The sequence below is a fragment of the Cynocephalus volans genome, chromosome 6 (assembly GCF_027409185.1).
Source record: "Cynocephalus volans isolate mCynVol1 chromosome 6, mCynVol1.pri, whole genome shotgun sequence".
Classification (NCBI taxonomy): Eukaryota; Metazoa; Chordata; class Mammalia; order Dermoptera; family Cynocephalidae; genus Cynocephalus; species Cynocephalus volans.
Genome location: NC_084465.1, coordinates 138,549,446 through 138,563,989, shown reverse-complemented (window position 1 = coordinate 138,563,989; position 14,544 = coordinate 138,549,446). Strand labels below are relative to the sequence as shown.

Sequence of the window (14,544 nt, the reverse complement as noted above, 5' to 3'; positions counted from 1 at the left end):
GCTTCTTTCTCTTTCTTGACTGCATTTTTGTTTCAACTGTGGGTTTTGCTCTTTCTTGTGTATTCATGATGATGTTCACCATTATTCAGAATCCAGATGAATGGCTCTCTTGAGAATTTCTTGCAGGACTGGTCGAGTGGTGGTGAACTCCCAAAACTTTTGTTTGTCTGGGAAACACACGATTTCTCTCTCATTTCTGAAGGAGAGCCTTGCTGTGTAAAGAATTCTTGGCTGGCAGTTTTTTTTTTTTTTTCCTTTTAGTATTTTGAATATATTGTTCCACTTTCTTCTGGCATGTAGGGTTTTGGTTGAGAAGTCTGCTATTAGTTTGATGGGGGTTCCCCTATAAGTGACCTGATGCTTTTCTCTTGCAGCTGTAGAATTCTCTCTTTGTCCTTGAGCTTTGTGAATTTAACTATAATATGTCTTGGGGAGGACCTTTTTGGGTTGAATCTGTTTGTGGACCTTTGAGCTTCCTGGATCTGAAGGTCTGTACCTCACCCTACACCTGGGAAGTTTTCTGTTACTATTTCCTTGAGTAGGTTTTCAATACCTTTTCCCTTCTCCTGCCCTTCAGGAATACCCACAATTTGGATGTTTGAGTGCTTGAGATTGTCTGCTATCTCTCTTAGGTTTTCCTCATTATTTTTTATTCTTTTTTCCTTTTTTATTTTTTATTTTTTGGCTGCCTGAGTTATTTCAAAAAGACCATCTTCAAGCTCTGAGATTCTTTCTTCTGCTTGCTCTACCCTGCTGCTCAAGCTCTCAGTCACGTTTATTTCATTGGGTGAGTCTTTCATTTCTAGAAGTTCTGCTGCACTCTTTTTTATGGTATTAATCTCTTTGTAGATTTCCTCCTTCAAATTCTGGATGTTTTTCTTGTTTCATTGTGTTCTCTAGTTGAGTCTTCCTTTACTTCTTCAAGTTTTCTTAAGATCATTACTCAAAATTCTTTCTCAGACATTTCAAGGATTCCCTGTTCCATGGAGTCTGACTTTGGGGCATTACTGTATCCTTTTGGTGGTGTCATTTCTTCTTTATTGTTTATATTTCTAGTGTTTTTTTCACTGATGCTTGGTCATTTGGTAGGGGGGTTGCTTCTTCTTTTACACTGAGGTTGGATGTGGAGTGGCCCTGGCTGCTACTGTTGGGGGTGAACTGTCTTGCTTAACAGTAGGTGCAGTGGTGGTTGTGTTGAACCAACTTGGTTCCCATTCTAGACTCTGTGGTCATAGAATGAGCCCCTAATGCATGGAGTTCTGCTGGGCCAAACTTGGTCAGTTGAATCCATAGACTGGTGCTCCCTGCTGGGTCTGAGGTGGGATGAGGGGCCACGTGGAGCAGCGCAGTTCTGCTGGCTGGCTGGTGGGTGCCAGCGGGCTCACCTCCACAATGCCGGTTCTCCTTTGGCTTTTGTTACTATAAATGCTTCCATCCAGAATATATTTTTAAAAGGCTAAAAACTCAATAATAGAAAAAAAATTCCATTTAAAAATTGGGTGAAGGACTTGAAAAGACATTTCAAAGTAGACATTTGTTTAGAAAGAAAGTATATGAAAACATGGTCAACGTAATTAGTGCTTAGGGCAATGCAAATTAAAATCACTGTGCAACCTTGAACTTGTTAAGAGAAGAGAACAGATATGATGGGGATGGGGATGGAAAAGGGGGAGAGAGAGGCAGGAAAGGGAGGAATTGATAAAGGACCACAAAAATCAACTACATTGTATAATGATAAATCAAAAAAACAAGCAAAAAAAAAAGACACACACACACACACACAAAACCCTGTGCAATGCCACTATCTACTTTAGAATAGCTATAATAGCTAATACAGCCTGACAGTAACAAGTATGGCTCAGATGTGGAGGAAGTGGGATTCGCAAACACCGCTGATGGGAATGAAAAATGCTAAACTTTGAAAAACAGTTTGTGGGTCCTAAAAAGTTAAACATACTTCTACCATATAATCCAGCAATTCCACTCCTGGGTATTTACCCAAAAGAAATAAAAATAGATGTTCATATAACTACATATGCACAAATGTTCATAGCATATATATTTATGGCAGCTCAAAGTAGAAACAGTCCAAATATCAAGCAAGAAGTTAATGGATGAACTGTGCTTTCTCCAAATGAATTGTTGATACATGCTGTAAGATAAATGAATCTCAAAATAATTGTGCTGCATGAAACAAGTCAAATGACAAAAAGTGCATACCTTAAAAGTACAACTTTATTTACATAAAATTATAAACTTTTAGGACATATAAATTAATGTGTAGTGTCAGAATGCATTTCAGTGTTTGTTAAGGGCTGAGAGAGAGGAGCCAGAGGGACATATTATAAAGGAGTATGAGAAAACTTTTGGAGGTGAAGAATATTTTCATGATCTTGATGGTGGTGATGGTTTTAAAAATTTCAGTATATGAAGTTTATTATATATCAGTTACACTGTAACAAAGCTCAGAAGAAAAATCAGTTAGAAGTTTGAACTGAAGTTTTGTATGTAATAATTTGCTGAACCTTTATTGACCAGGATACACATAAGAGCTTTGGCTGAATATTTCAACTAATGTTAACAAGCAAAATAATTCTCATACACTGCATATGCAGTCTAGTCTATCATATTTATTCCATTTTAAATGAGTCATCCTGAAAAATCTTTGAGTTTTTCTTTTAAGAAAATATGTAGTGAGTATCTGTTATTTGTTGGGCATGATGCTAGGTAATCACCTATAATACCGCTGCTCATTCTCAGGAAAATAAAGAATAGAAACTAGGTCTACCCACTATTTAGTAGAGAAAAATATCCTGTTGCTTAAATTGGACCCTATTTTTACTATCTTGAATGATTAATCCACACAACATGTGGAATCTGATTTCATCTTTTCAGGCCTCAATTTCATTTTTTAAAAACGGCTAAAAGAACCCATGGAGAAAATCAAACAGAGCACTCCACATGGAACCCAGAGTGGATTTCGAACTTCAGTTTTAATGTTCAGATTCATGACCAAAGGATTCTTCGGTTAATCCCAAGATTATTTGATTGTGAAGCTGCTTCCTTGCAAAGTGGATTTTCCTCTGGGAACCAATTCTTGAGTAAATATCATAAAAAGAGTTTCTCTAAATACTAGTTGGACCAAAATTACATTTGACCTGATTAGACATTGCGTTCATTTGAAATGGATGAGCCATTATTAAATGAAAGTCAAAGAGCTCCTCTTCAATTTCATTTCATATGATGACATGCATCTTAGCATTGTGGCTGGACAGAAAGACATCACACATGCTACGTATGGTGGATTAGTTCTTCTGCTTTTCAGCTTCTGTCTGTCTGGACAAATCACCAGTCCTAACGTGTTCTTTACCAAGTCATGCACAATGTGCATCTATGATTATTAGATGCTCTCAAAAGGTAGCCTGGAGCTAAATGCATGGCTATGAAACTGGTAACTAGATGCAGACACTTAGATAGAGACTGCTTTAAACTTGAGAAAAGAAGTTTAGTACATGCAAAAAAAAAAAAAATGTTCAGCCAGAAATAGGTAGGAAATCTCTTCAGTACATCTTATGTAGCTATTTGACTAAAGAGAAAAAGAACAAATATTCAAGCCTCCTGCATGTAATAAGCTGTAAAATATATTGGAAAGGGAATGAATGTGAATTAATTAGAAACTGTGAGTTCCAATCCAAGTCCCAGTTCTACTGCTCATAAGCTGTTTGTCCAGGAATAAATATCCCTTTGAGCTTTTTTTCTCTATACATATCTACAAAATTGGTAAAATGATCTCTGACTTAGTCTCTTTGGGGAATTGCTGAGAGAATTGAATAGATAATAAATGTAAAATTCCTTTACAAATCTGCAAAAGCCACATATGCATATGCAAGTTAGACTTTTAGAACACAGGTGAGATTTAGAGTAAAGAATATTCCACCAGGAGTAGGGAACCTAGACTCAAACTTGAGCTCTTCCCCAGAGTGATTTTTCAATAAAGCCTAGATTTCAGATGCTACCTATAAAATGTTAAAAGTCAAATGAAATATTCAAAATCACAGATTTGAGTCTGTGCTTTTTGCAGAATATCAGAGACTGTGCCAAATTCTTTTCCCTCCAGATTTTTATTTCAGTAGAACAAGTGATTTAAATCGAAGTGACCTGTAGCTGTTTCCAATGCCACCAGTTCACCTGTAGAGAGTCTAATTATCCATTTTTAAGGGTAGTCAAGGAGGAAAGCAACTTAAAGAGCTTTGGTGTACCCTTAATTCAATGACAAATATATGTAAAAGTAACTTTGATCACATTCCACTTGCTTTAAATTCAAGAATATAGTGATCTTTCATATTCCTTAGATATTCTGATGCATTTCAAATACACATTATAAAATCCATTATCCATACCTGGAAAGGCTGCCTGCTGGAAATGTTGAGGTGTGCCCTTATCCATCTGTTGCCTTGGTTCCCAAATATCTGCCACAGCAGCTGTCCTTTTGTATTACTCCAGATTCGCTGGTAGATAGCCAGCCTATAAATGCGCTTTCCGAACATGTGGTAATATAAGCGGAAGGTGCAGTCCTTTATATCAGTGGCGTTAAGGATAGGGCTGAGTAACACAGCACTGTTCTGGAAAACCTGTGGGTCTGAAGATTCTATGTAGAGATAGTGTCCTTGAGCTGTGCCCAAAGTATTATCCTTCACTGGCCCTGTATTGAGTGTCGGCGTTGGACCCTGGTTCCTGGTCCAATCAAAGTCATCTTCTGTATCTTGCACCCAGTTACAAATTCCATTTTCAAAGTTACACTGTAGTTCTGGTGCTGAAATTGGCAGTAAATAATAGCAAAAGAGAATTAAGGACAAAAATAAATATGATGAAGAATACTAGTTGATACTTTGCTCATACCAAGGTAAACCATTTTAATTTTAAAATGCAACATTAAACTTTTACAGTGAAAAAATCCTAAATAGTACATCAAGTAATAAAATTTTATGGACTGAAGATGGAAATGCTTTGGCTGTTATTTTCCAAATGTTTTAAATGCCCATGCCTTCTCCATTTCTATTACCATAACTTCAGGCAAATGATCATGACCTCATGGCTGGCGCACTGTGAAAACTTCTGTCCCAGGGATTTCAGCCTCAGCTGAATATTCCAATACCAGGGATCATAAGAAAACAAAACAAAACAAAACAAAATACCAAAGCCCAGAATTCACCTCCAGAGGTGAGGTGAATACATCAGGATATTTTATAAGCTCCCTTGGTGATTCTAATAGGCAGAGCTGAGAAGAGTCATATTTTAATGGCTCTCTATATTTAAGAATCACCTGGGCTCATGGTAAAATTGCTTACTCCATAGTAACAACCCCAAAACAAATACTAATTATTAGATATGGGATGAAGTCCAGAAATCCACATTTCAAACAAGCACTCAAGATGGTGTTTTCCAGAACTCACTGTGAAAAACTCTTCTCTTTGGTTCTATTCTGCCCCTGCTCCAAGTGTCCCTACACACCAGTGCCAGAATGACAATCCTTCAATGGCAGTACTAACAACTTCTTTATTCAAAATTCTTAACTATCCTCATTTAACCTAAACTTAAATCTAAACTCTTCTATCTTTCAAACTCCACATTCCCCAAATTAAAGTGGCTTTCTGTTCATCTCATCTATCCTTCCCCTTATCATGCACATCTTCCCTACTCCCAAACTCCTAGCCCTTTCTTCCATATCTATTCACCGCTAATGTTATGTCATGCACCTTGCAGATTTCGAGCTGTGTCTCCCCAATGGCAGTCCTTTCTTCTCACTGGATTATAGCTCCTTTGAGCTGGAGCTGGTATATGTCTAACTCCCTTCAATCACTGGAACAGCTCAAAGAGTTATACAGAATTGACTAGTCCCTTATCATCTGAATACTCTACCAAAATTTCTAGGGTAAGATGGAAACACATTCATTTTTCAAAATGTGAGGATTTTGTTGACACCACGTATTCATTTTAAAATAAATGGGATAAAATATACATTGACAGTATTTGGATGGAGGGGACAGGATTTAGAATTAATGAGTAGGCACACATTTTGGCTTCATTTACATAAGTTCACATTTTTTAAAAAATAAACATTAGCTGTCCTTTATTTATCTGAGTAATGGCACTTGGTGCTGAAGGTGAACAAATACTCTGAAACAGTAAATAAAAGCCTGCGTGACTAAATGCAGCCAGGCAAGAACAAATCATCTGTCTCTGAAAACCACAGAGCAGGATTGTAGATCTAATGAAGGGAACCAAGTGAGTAAATGTCAAGAGGGAATGAGCTTTTATTTGATATTTCCTCACTTGTGACTAATCAAGCCCAGCTTCGGTGTGAGCTGGGGATGCAGAGTGTACTTTCCAGGTGTCAGTCTTTGGTTGTGGAGAAAGAGAATGTCAAGTTGCTGAGTTTTTGACATAAAACTCGCACTAAAGTCAACAGATTCTTACATTGACTGTCTTCATATTGACTGCAGGCTCAATCTTTATTTCAAAAGGCGATATATGTAGTTCCACTCTTCAACAAAAGACCATATCCCAAAACATATTTCAGGAAGTACAACATGGATCTCTAGATGTCTAAAGCACACTAAGCAGTAAGGTAATGTGCCTGCATAGAAAGCTGTGGGAAACTGACATTCCTATGCCATTACTATCTCCTTTCACTAACACATAATCCCAAAAAGTATTTTGATATTATAGTTGTACTCTCATAATCACATCTTACTAAGTTAGTATTGGAAAGTTTGAAGGATAATTTGCTTACTTTTAGCAGTAAATCAACATTTTTCAATGAGTAGAATTTAGAGAGCTTAGAAAGGTTGAAAAGACTTTCTAAATTTACAAAAATAAATTAGCTTTAGGACACGTTATACTTCTTATGATAACATTGTCAAAATCATCAATTTTAATTATATCCACTCAAACATTGCATGTATAAATTTCATGAGATGCATGGTAATTCTGTCTTCAATACGCCTGATTTTAATAAGCCTTTGATAATATGTGTATCAAAGATCACATGTATGCAAAACTCTCTACAATTATTTATATGGAAATTTCTTGACATTTCCTATGATGTACCAAGCACTATATGGTTCTATTTTGATTTATAAGTACCTTCCCAACTTAATAAGCATATAGCTTAAATTTTTAGAATTATTGTTATTTCTGAATGAGGAATCTGAGTCCAAGGAAAAATGTAAACTTTTTTTTTTTCTGACACATTTTTGTAACTAAAAAAAAAAACCCTGAAACTTCTGGTTTATTTTCAGAAGTAACTGCTTTAAGAACTAGTAGAGTTAGGTTCATTAAATTGCAAGACCTACTCAATTGTCAGATATCACAGACTTTTTGGTAATTTTAACCAGAAACTAAGGACTTATATTTAACATTTCACTCTCTGCTCTCTAAATCCAAAACATCCTCAAATGTCCCTCCCAAATATTTCCCCTAAGTCTGGTCCCTCATCTCCATCATTGTCACTGTGATTCACTGCCAATCACTCTCCCATGAAGTATTGCAATGGCTTCCTAAAGGATCTCCTAAATCTATTCTTCTCTAATCCATTTATTACACTGTATCCACAGTGACATTTTTAAACATTTCAATTTTGTTATATCACCCTTCTTCTTAATAAATTCAAATGGAGAAAACCTTCTTTAACATGGACTACAAAGATCTGCAAATCTGGCCTCCCCTGTATCATTGTCTGTATGTTGTACCCTCTTTCCCTTTCATCTCCTCACTCTAGCCATACTAGCTCTCTTCCATATGCCTTTCAGTCACTCTTCAGGGCTTTTAGATATGTGCTTAGACTTGTTATATTTTAGATCTCAGCTAAGTTCATCACCTCTGGAAAGTGCAATGCTATTATATAAAGTCTCAGCATCTCTCTTTGTAGCTGCTGTCTGAGCCATTGTTTTATATTTCTTTATTAAATATGTAAATATATCTACCTCCTCAATTAGACTGTAAGCTCCAGGAGGGCAAAGACTCTGTGCAGTTGTGTTTATCATTGCATCCCTATTTTCTAGTAAATAAATCTAGTTAATAAATACTGATGCTCTGATTAATTAATAAACCACATGTTATCATCAACTTTGAAATTATGCTTAGTATCACTAGCTTGATTAGCTAAAAAAACAGTTAACTAATCAAGGTTACCACTCTCGAAATGAGTAATAGAGGTCAAACAAGAAAAAAGAAACTTACCACAGTCAACCTCGTCAGTGCCATCACCACAATCATCTACCAGATCACATAACCGAAGCTTTTCTATGCAAGCTTTGGTGTGTCGACACCAGAAATGATCTGGCATGGTGCAGTTCTCACTAGGAGGGGGAAGAGTACAGTTTTCAAATCTGATGTCATCAATAGCTGAGACTCCATCATAAATGCCAGGGCTGACTTTATCTAGTGACAAATGGAAGGGCTGAGTAAGACGCCCTAACTGAATGGTTGCCTCTGACCAGCGGTTACCCTGGTTATAAAATACCCTCCAGAGTACTGTGGAGTCATTGGAATTTTCCATATGTAGCTGCAGCCCCATTGTTCCCACCATCAGGCCATAGTTATAAAACCTGAAAAGGAGAAAACACAAGAAATGGAAATATTTCATGAGATAGACTGATATTTAACCTTTAGATCCTTCCACTCAATCAACAGTCAATTAATAGTGAATTCTCAGAATGGATGCCTTTCTTTCCTGCAGTAGTTGTGGCTGCCTTTTGCAAGAGCTTATTGCTGAGGTGCACACTCAGTGACTCTCACAACCTTGGGAGGTTTTCTGAAGGAGCTCAGTACAGAACACAGGAAGGAAGCAGTCTTAATTTTAATCCACTGGTAGAGGGAAAGAGTCCCATTCATCTTAAGAAAGAAAACTATAAATACGAATAATATGCTCCTAAGTAAAATGAAGATTGTGTAAGTTTAATCCAATAGCTAATTTTAAATAAAAATAGGGGCAAACCACAAAAACTAAGTGTAGAAATGTGCCTGCAACCGAGGTACAAGAAGGGTAATTGACCACTGTTCTTAATACTTACCAGAAGGAAAGTGTGCATTCGGGTCCTGCCTGGCTGAAAGTTGGGCTCTGGAGTTTAGCAATTTGTGACAAGCTGCTGCTTTTCTTCAGAATGAACATAAAATGCCCTAATGAGATATAAAAACAAAACAAAAACCAAAACATCATTAGTTAACCTACTGGATTCTAAAATGAGATCTGTCTCCACACCACACCAAGTAAGTCCTATGTCCAACTAAAATTTAGACTATATAAAAATTTTAAAAGATCCATAAAAACGAGTTAGTCAAATCTGCTCTTATAAATATTGAACTATTATCTTCAGCTAGGTCTAAATGTTACCAAAAACCATTGATGATTTCAGTTAATTCAGCCAAAAATATATCTATACTCCCTCCATATCAGCCACCAAGGAATCAATCCACTCAGGCAACATAACTATGACAATAACTGACAATATTTTATAACTATATAAAGGTAAGGATTCAGCTATCCTGCTGTTGGTTGGAGTTCTCTTTCTCTCCTCAGGCCCAGCTAAACAGCACACAGAAATAGTTGACAAGAGCTTCTGCTTGCTTCTCACCTTCAGTTGTGTTGACAGTATGATCCTGAGGTGGGGCCTGTTGTTCAAAATCAGCGGAAAGGTTACTTCGGGAGTTCCATATCCAGTCAAAATCATCACCACCAACTGCTTCAAACCAACCACAGCTGTTTGCCTCAAAATCACAATTGGAAACTGAAGAACAAAAATGTAGCTCTTACATTGGCTTTTCCACATTTTGAAAAGATGGAGTTCAAATGGAAATCACCTTATTACGCTTCTCTAAGTAAATTAAGGGACACATTTGAGGAAGAATAAAAAAGATCCTTTCTGATTTTAAAAAAAAATGTAGTTGTACTTTTCATATTGGAAATTGAGAAGGCAGAATTCTCCTAAAGAAATTTAAATTTTTTCCAAATATTATTTGTAAGAAACAGCATCATTCAGTCATATTGCTTATAGAATTGCCAAGGTTTGCCTAATCCTTTCTGATAACCATGTTAGTTTCCCTGCGACTATTAAATCAGCTGGAAGGTTTAATTGTTCCTACCGAGTATTTTACAGTAAACCATGAAGAACAGCCACTTTTAAAAAATAAACTAATATTTGATAAATCCCAGATGCACTATATTTAATACAATGTGTACCCTCAATTTTTATAAAGCTTAATATTTCATAAGGCATTGTATGCATTGTCTAATTTGTGCAGGGAAGAATAATTTGACCCATTTTTCAGGTAAATATGCAGAGAAATCAGTTAATTTGGACACAGACATTCTGGAGGAAGAAGAGAAAGAAAAAGAGGAAGAAGAGAAAGAAAAAGAAAGTAAAGTTATAACGGTAGCACAGTATTATAGCTAACAGCTACTGAACACCTCACGTAATAGACCCTGCGCTTTATTTTGATCTAACTTTAAAGCAGCCCTATGGGAAAGGTATTGTTATCATTGCTGTTGTTTTAGAAAAGAAAAAGGGAGGTTTAGAGAAAGTTATTAATTTAACCAAAGTCATATAGTTAGAAAGTTGTAGAATTGGATTGGAATTCAAATGTTGTAATCTAGTCTAATATTCCTTCTGTAACTGTGACTATAACTGTTAATTATTGTTAAGTTGGAAAAAAACAATAAACCAAAAAAGGCATAATCTGAATTTATTTAATGTTGACATTTAGCTGATACTACATGTACCAATGCAAGATGGGGTTTATTTCCATTGATGATTATTATACTGGGATCCTTGGCCATTGACTGTTTTTATCCAAGGATATGGTAATAAATGGCATAGACATTCCCTTATAAAAGAAATTAGGAATAAGCAATAAGTTTAGGGGATAAAAGTATAAAGTAAATTACTAAGTAAAATTATAAATAAGATTTTAAATATTATTTAATATTACTTTAATAAGCAGAAGATAGACATATTTCAGTATATCCAGACAATTAGAAATAAGCAAAATGAAGAAAAGTTTGCTATATTTAGAATAAAGATTTCTCGAGTAAAGTTTAGAAATCAATGGTGAAGCAAAATTAAATGCTACTCAAAAATAAAAATAATAATGATAAATATCACAATTTAGGGTTAAAGTGCAAAGAATATTTAAATCTTTGTATTTTTAAAGGCTAACTCTATTTATATGTACATAATATACAAATAACACATAAGTATACATACACCCCAGGAGTTTCAAAGCATGTAAATGTCATTTCAATCCCTGGAAAGCAAATGCTTTTGATACCTATTTCAGACAATCCAAAGAACAGAATCTAGAGTTCTTGTTATGCAAATATAGAAAGAAAACAAATTATTGCTACTGCGTATCCCACACAGCTGCCTGGAAAGGGAATCTCATTATCTGCTATCCAGGGGGATACTGCTGTGGAAATAAGTGAATATTCAAAGGGTAGTAAAATTTAAGAAACCACCACAGTGCAGTGACTTTGTAATTCTCTTAGATAAGACCCTTCAAAGACAGTGATTTTTAACAGATGATTATACTGTTAAAATTCAAATATTCTTTCCTAGTATACTTTGATCCTATATACTTATATTTGTATACACATTTAAAAACTCACCTCAGTTAATCATAAATGTAGTATCAGTGAAAATAATCTTCTGCCTAGAAGTTAGTTGAATATATACCTCACTAGAAAAGCTTCAGAAAATTTTGTATACCCTCTGTTGACTTAGAAATATAATACCCTGAGTATGTTTTAACAATTGAGGTTCCAGGATTTTTCAGTTTCTGGAGCATTTACTGACTTTCTCAATTATCATCATCAGAGTCATCATAATTTGCAACAACAGTTGCAGTCACTAATTACTCGGGGGTTAGTGTGTACCAAGCTTTGTGCTAGGGGCTGTTATATTGACAATGACTGTTGACCCAGAATTTCTAAAAATTATGCTTTTTGATTCTATGGCTATGGGTAGAAAAGCTAGTGACTCTACAACAGCTTTTAATTATTGTGAGAAAAATCACTAGAATAGCCTCTGTTAGTTATGTAAATATAATTACTGCAATTTCCTCTGGAGAAAGGGTATCAGGGGATATTCGGTACACTGACAAATGGGCCCATCGGTGTCATTTTTAGATCCCTTCACTGAGGCAAAAGAAGACAAACTTTTGTAAGAACCAAGAAACCTTGTGAGGTAGAAAGAGTCCAGAATCAGATCCTGTCTCCTGTCAGATTTACTGTCTTGGAATTTCTCTGATGGTTTAGAATTATCCTACCAAGGTTTGTTCGTAAAGAATGAACACGAAGTATACAAAAGGGAAGTTTGGGATAATATTTTGAGCCTTACACAGAGATTTAAAAACCCAAAGAAGGAAATAAAGTCTTGGCACATCACGTGGTTGAACTTGGTCTTAGCCACATAAGCAAGATGCCCACGTTGAGTTAAAGAAACATAATAATCTAAGCATGTGAGTGGCAATTTTAAAAAGTTAGATGGAAATCATCATGTCAAAGGGATACCTACACTCCCATGTTCATCACAGCTCTGTTCACAACAGCCAAGACACGGAACCAACCTAAATGTCCATTTATGGACAATTGGATAAAGAAAATGTGGTATATTTACACCATGGGAGCTAAGAGAAAGAAGGAAGGAAAGAAAGACCACAGTGGTGTGTTGGACTTGCAGAAAGAGAGAGAAAATACCTATGGACACAAAGTGGAGTAGGGGAAAGGGGTATGGGGAGAGAGGCTGGGGATAATTGGGTGGGGACATGGGGTATAATCACAATTTGTGGTAATGGGCGTGCTGCCAGTATGGATCTGGACATCACATCTTTGGCACAACTGGTGTTGGTCAGCTTTGTACCACATGAATATTCACAACCAGTAAAAAAAAAATCAACCTAAAAAAAAGTTAGAACCTAGAGCCCAGGTAAGAACCACCACTGCAGCTTATAGAGAGATCTGAACTAGCAAGGACATAAAAGCAGTGTGAAAGCTTCTATTGATACATATGTCATCTTATTTAATCCTCATGATATATCAAAGAAAATATCATCCTTATCTGAGATATGAGAAAGAAAGAAGGAAAGAAAGAAAGAAAGAAAGAGAAGACCACAGTAATAAGTTGAACTTTCAGAGGGAGAGAACAAATCTATGGTTACTTGAGATGAGAGGAGTGGAGGGGGATGATTGGGGAAAGATGGAGTAAGGGACATAAAGAATAATTATGATTTCTAATAGTAAATATGCTAATAATATTGATTACATCATCACATGTTGTAAACAGGTAATGGTAGTCAACGCTGTACCCCCAAAATATGTACAGTAAGTTGTGCTTCAATAAAAAAGAAAAGGAAAGAAATTCAACTCTTTTATCTGACTCTGGACTCCTAAACATTATATAACTCAATCAACACCTATTCACTTGTTCTAAAAAAAAAAAAAGATGTGGAGTATGAGAGAAAGATAAATTTCATGATTTCTAAGTCTTTGACCTAAGTATTTGAAATAATAGAGCTATCATTTATGAAATAAAAAAGACTGAAGAAGCAGATTTTGAAAGTGGTGAGAGTAACAGTACCTCAATTTGGGACATTATATTTAATATTCTTTTTAGGCATTCAAGTGGTCATGTGAGGTAGAGAGCTGGATATATGAGTCGGAAATTCAGATGAGAAGTCTGGAATGGAGATATAAATTAGAAAATTATCAATGTGACAAAAAAAATGGTATAAAAATAGAAGAAAAACCAAAAGAGTGGTGCCTGGTGTCATGGAAGCCAAGTCAAGTCAGTATTATAAGGAGGAGAATGATACCATCTTTGTCAAATGCTGCTGATGGGTCAGATGAAGATTGAGAGTAGATCACTGGATCTACATCATTTGGTAACTTTGAAGAGAACAGTTTCTGTTGAATGGTGACCTTAAGTACCATTGATTAGAGTGAGTTAAACAAATATTCAGAAGAGAAAAGTTGAAGGCAGTAAATGCAGTTAATTCTTTTGAGGAGTATAAAGAAAAAAGGAGAAAAATGTAAAGGAAAGAAAAAAAATGTGTGGCAGGTGGAGGAAAAAGTGGTATCAAGAGAAGATATTTTTAAAATGTGAGCAATAAAAGCATGTTTTTATGCTCATAGAAGAGTCTGGTAGAGAGACAAAATTGCTGGAATAGTGTTGAACAGGAAAATGGAGATGGGCTCTGCATACAACAGAAAGAGTTGAATATTGTTAGGGGCATAGTTAGTTTATCCAGGATGTAGAGAAAAGACAGAGTTTCCAGGTGGAAAGAAGTGGTATTGGAGCTTATGAAAGTCTTTTTCTGATTTTTTTCTCAGTGAAGTAGAATATAAGATTATCAGCTGAGGCTAGGAATAGGAAAATAGAAGATAGATGTTGGAGAAGATAGGAGAAAGATATATGTTATTCATGTAGAAGAATGAGAGAGGGAATGGACTGAGAAAATCTGATGTGATTACTTGGAAGCACTGAGAAC

The 14,544-nt window shown here is 35.7% G+C and overlaps 1 protein-coding gene across 1 annotated transcript in view; it reads right to left on the bottom strand.

Annotated features, from left to right (window-relative positions):
* The window catches only part of MALRD1 (MAM and LDL receptor class A domain containing 1), a 632,630-nt gene that overhangs the window by 478,642 nt on the left and 139,444 nt on the right, over positions 1-14,544 (bottom strand). Inside the window, exons 15-18 of the mRNA XM_063101139.1 lie at positions 9,636-9,788; positions 9,075-9,180; positions 8,242-8,609; positions 4,401-4,813 (exon numbers count right to left, since the gene is read on the bottom strand). Coding sequence (XP_062957209.1) covers positions 4,401-4,813; positions 8,242-8,609; positions 9,075-9,180; positions 9,636-9,788 — 1,040 coding nt within the window. The remainder of the gene's footprint in view (positions 1-4,400; positions 4,814-8,241; positions 8,610-9,074; positions 9,181-9,635; positions 9,789-14,544) is intronic.